Below are 3928 nucleotides of genomic sequence, written 5' to 3'. Positions count from 1 at the left end.
ATATATGTGATATATACATATTCATGTGTATCATGCATACATAGTCATGCATTCAGTCTTGCATACCATGTATACATATCAGGAGAAGATGTTAACTTATTACTTATGAATACATGTGTACACATACATGTTTGCATCTCTGCTTTACTAAAAAAAAAAAAAAAAAAACACACCAAAAAAACCCCCCAAACAAACAACAACAACAACAACAAACCGGAGAGAACTTACTTAAGCATGGTGTCAATGTAAGGCCAGATTTGGTCCCAGGAGTACTTGGTCAACTTGAACAGCCGGTGGGTCCACGTCGGGGAGAGCTGCAGACAGATACGAGACGCAGCTATGCAAACGGCGGCCACCAGAGAGGGACGACAGTTGGAGAAGACGTGATCTGCTTGGACAGAATGAAATGGAATAGTCTCAGCATTCTACACTCTCTTTTACCTTGCAATTAGTCCATTCTCTCTAATTTCTCTCTATTATTCATTGATAGAATGTACTATTTGACTTTCGTGGGGTGTGCGAAAATTTGTCACCCTGCAATATATTTTTACATGATTAGTACAACCATAGTGGCTGTATTAATCAAGCATTAATCTCCCAAACAAGAAAGAAACATGAAAATGATAATTTATCAGATCAGCTTTCCATACAGAAAAGATGATTAACTGGTGGTGAAATAAACTGCTTCTTAAACTTCCTTGTTAAGCCATACATAGTGTCATTGCCTGCAGCTTTCTACTTCTTGCAAACATTATTAATTGACTTCGGAAGGAATATCCTATCACCATCTGTGTCATTGAAATGATGGTGTCGATTACCATCCCCAACACTTATCAAATTTTTTTAGAAGTTATGAGGGCTTAGCTGGGCAAGATTAATATCATAGGAATGATCTACTTCCCTGCTGAGGTCCCCGTTGATATGGCAGAGAAGCCTACGTACCCTGCAAACTGATTTCCAGGAAGTATTGTGTGTATTGTTTCAGGTAGAGTGTGGCATTGCAACCAGTCAGGGGCTTGCCGGCATGGAGATCATTGGGGCCTATGGCGCCCATGGTGAAGTAGTCGGCAAAGTGGAGCGCTGTCGGAATGGCAACGTTCCAGTTGAAGAAGTCAAGGAGAAGGAGTTCCATCTGGAAGAATTCCTTCTGCGCGGTGGTATCAGAGTTGATCTGATTGGCCAAGTTGGTCAGTTTGGCAATCTTGACCTCCTGCTCTTCAAACTTGGCTTGAATTAACAGGGAAATGAATGAATGAGCAAGACAGGAAATTAGCATCATAAACAGATAACAACCGCTTAAAGGACAAGTCCATCTTCATACATATGCGGATTGAGTGAATGCAGCAATATTTGTATAACACATCAGTGAAAGTTTGGGGAAAATCGGACAATCCGTTCAAAAGTTATGAATTTTTAAAGTATCTGCACAGTCACTGCTGGATGTCAAGACTGCTAGAGTGTATGATGTCACATGCATACAACGGTATCAGAAAAATGTGAAGAGAATTTCATAAAAATTTTACTTTTTGAAAAAAGTGCATATTTTCTCGACTCGTCACTGGCGTATGTTACGGGTAATATTAGCCCCCTTGCCTTCGTAAAGAGGGAAGTCAAGTGTTCTTTCATTATGCGAGAAAAGGGAAAATATCTTCAATTTTCTTTATTCTTTCTTTATATCGTTGTACACATGTGACATAACAAGCTATAGTAGTCTTCTCATCCAGTCGTAACAGAGCAGAAACTTCACAAATTCATAACTTTTGAACGGATTGTCCGATTTTTCTCAAACTCTTGCTGATGTGTTCTATTAATATTGCTGCATTCACTCAATCCACATGTCTATGAAGGTGAACTTGTCCTTTGATGTGCAACTTAACTTTTCTAGGAGTGAAGTCAAGCAATTAAAACAATGGAAAAGAATATCTTTGCAATTTACTTGGTTCTGGACGTTTTGTGCTATGCCCACTATTCCCAGGGTGCCAGTTTCCCCCTTTTGAATAAATTTGTTTCTCCTGCCCCTATTAATATTTCCTGTCAGGGTTTTGATAATTATTAAAATGTGCCTTTTGAAGAAAAAAAATGCAAAACACTTTGGAACAGAACATGCAAACAGTTGGATAGATTTGGATATTCTCACACTTTCATCTTGATCTCTAATGCTTTCCTCATGAAGAGGGTTCTTTGTTTTGATCCGGAAGTTATTTTCACAAGAATTGCTGTACAGTTACACTCTTCAAAGCAGTATGAATTGCATGGTACTCAGTTTTATATCTAGTTTGTATTTCCCAAACACAAGAATGTAGTGCTTGTCAAGTGAGTAAAAGTATTTTTGACTCCTCTGAACTAGATAACTCAAGCAATCCAATCCGCCAAACAGATACTCTTTCTCTCTCATCTTTCTTACTTGCAATGAGGAGACAAACAAGTGCCAGTCGCTGAAGGTGGGTCTCCCCGCTGATGGTGAAGTGGTCCATGGTGCGGTCAAGGAGGTAGACAGCGAGATGGCGCGCCATGCTGTCGATGTTCAGGTTCTCGCACACGATGGCCAGCCAGTCGACGAGATACCGCCGCAGGTTGAGCTGCGGAGACTGGCCCAGGAAGGGTAGGCAGCGGGTCAGCTCTTCCTGCAGCAGGGAAGCGTAGACGTCTGTGGCTATCTCCGAATTTGTGTGCCACTGCCTCACCTGTGTCATGGTGACCTATGGAGACTGACCCCTGCCACAGAGATGAAACAAAATCTTTGGACTACAATCTCATTTGGCTTACTATTGTATTTTGCATCACAACAGTTTTAAGTTCTGAAAAAAGACTGAGTATTGGCATCACAGCTTTGTCACCGAAAAATGATTCAACAGTGGGGAGGTTTTATCAAACCAGGGAGGTGGTCACCTTTCTGATCAGAATAAACTGGACACTCTATCTTTTGCATAGAGCCATGATATAAAGCATCAAAACTGTACCTGTGGGTGAAAAAGTACATGTCTGTGAAGTCTTGCTTAGGGCCTACTGTCTCTAACAAATTGTTGGATGTGCACTTATATTTAATGATTCACTGTTTGTAATTATTCCATTAACTAATTGTTTTAATAAACTTTGTGAAACTATAGTTTGATCTTCACTTCACATTGTTGTTATTCCCTTAACCCATTACAGAAATTATATGTTCTGCTGGGGAAGCTTGGTGAATTGCTCTTTTAATATATGCATTTTTTTGACATTCCTTTTCATATTAAATTACATTCTGATGTGATATAATTCACATAATCATGGGAGAGTTTCATCTAGAGGGTTGCATAAAAAGTAATCAAAACACTTCTGGAAAATCATAATTCTCGAAAGTATTGTTAGATTTCCCTCAAACGTTCATCTAGTGTTTCTGAAATCATTCAGCATTTCCTGAATCCACATTTCATGTTCTGAGAAACATTATCTTTTTGATCCCCAGGGCAAGAGTTTATCTACGAAGTTGGCAATGAAGGAACCCCAACAAATTATTGCTGCATCATGAATTGAATTAATTAGTCATTTGATTAACGAGTTGATGGGGAAAATTACTGTCTACCAGCTTACTCAAGATCGACTTATGCTGCGGTGTTTTGGTGGGTTTTTTTTTTTTGGGGGGGGGGGAGGGGTTTAGCTCATTCTGACAGCTTCAAACCAATAAACTTATCACCAAACAGACAACTACTAAAATTAATCTGATGGCATTTCTGATTAAAAATAAAGAAGGATCACATAGGCATTGGTTTGAGATTTTTAATTTGCTCAAAATGTGTAGAAATGATGTGACATTAGAATGAACTGTCCAAAGGTATAATTTAAATTGTTCAATATTCCAGTGCCTCATTTGATGCTGAAATACTGTTCAGTGTGTCATTATGTGCATTAAAAGAATTTTGAAGACAGACATTTTGCATATAATAGATGT

At 38.9% G+C, this 3928-nt stretch overlaps 1 protein-coding gene across 1 annotated transcript; it reads right to left on the bottom strand.

Moving 5' to 3' along the window:
* Positions 1 to 224: 224 nt before the first annotated feature.
* Positions 225 to 2693, bottom strand: LOC139717838 (cyclin-J-like). The gene is made up of 3 exons (XM_071629334.1): positions 2405 to 2693; positions 943 to 1227; positions 225 to 388 (listed from the first exon to the last, which is right to left on the bottom strand). The coding sequence occupies exons 1-3, from the start codon at positions 2691 to 2693 to the stop codon at positions 225 to 227; spliced, it is 738 nt and encodes a 245-aa protein (XP_071485435.1).
* Positions 2694 to 3928: the final 1235 nt, after the last annotated feature.

This window comes from Diadema antillarum, unplaced genomic scaffold, assembly GCF_040938485.1.
Source record: "Diadema antillarum isolate AM-2024a unplaced genomic scaffold, OU_Dant_1.0 scf00000083, whole genome shotgun sequence".
Lineage (NCBI taxonomy): Eukaryota > Metazoa > Echinodermata > Echinoidea > Diadematoida > Diadematidae > Diadema > Diadema antillarum.
The sequence above is the reverse complement of the archived record's forward strand: the minus strand, read 5'-3'. Positions and strand labels throughout refer to the sequence as shown.

Excerpts from the sequence above, each read along its gene's own strand:
- LOC139717838 (XM_071629334.1), bottom strand. The coding sequence starts at position 2,693 with ATGACACAGGTGAGGCAGTGGCACACAAATTCGGAGATAGCCACAGAC. Across the intron at positions 1,228-2,404 it reads TGTTTGTCTCCTCATTGCAA|CCAAGTTTGAAGAGCAGGAG; the intron begins GTAAGAAAGATG and ends TGTTAATTCAAG. Across the intron at positions 389-942 it reads CCTGGAAATCAGTTTGCAGG|ATCACGTCTTCTCCAACTGT; the intron begins GTACGTAGGCTT and ends CTGTCCAAGCAG.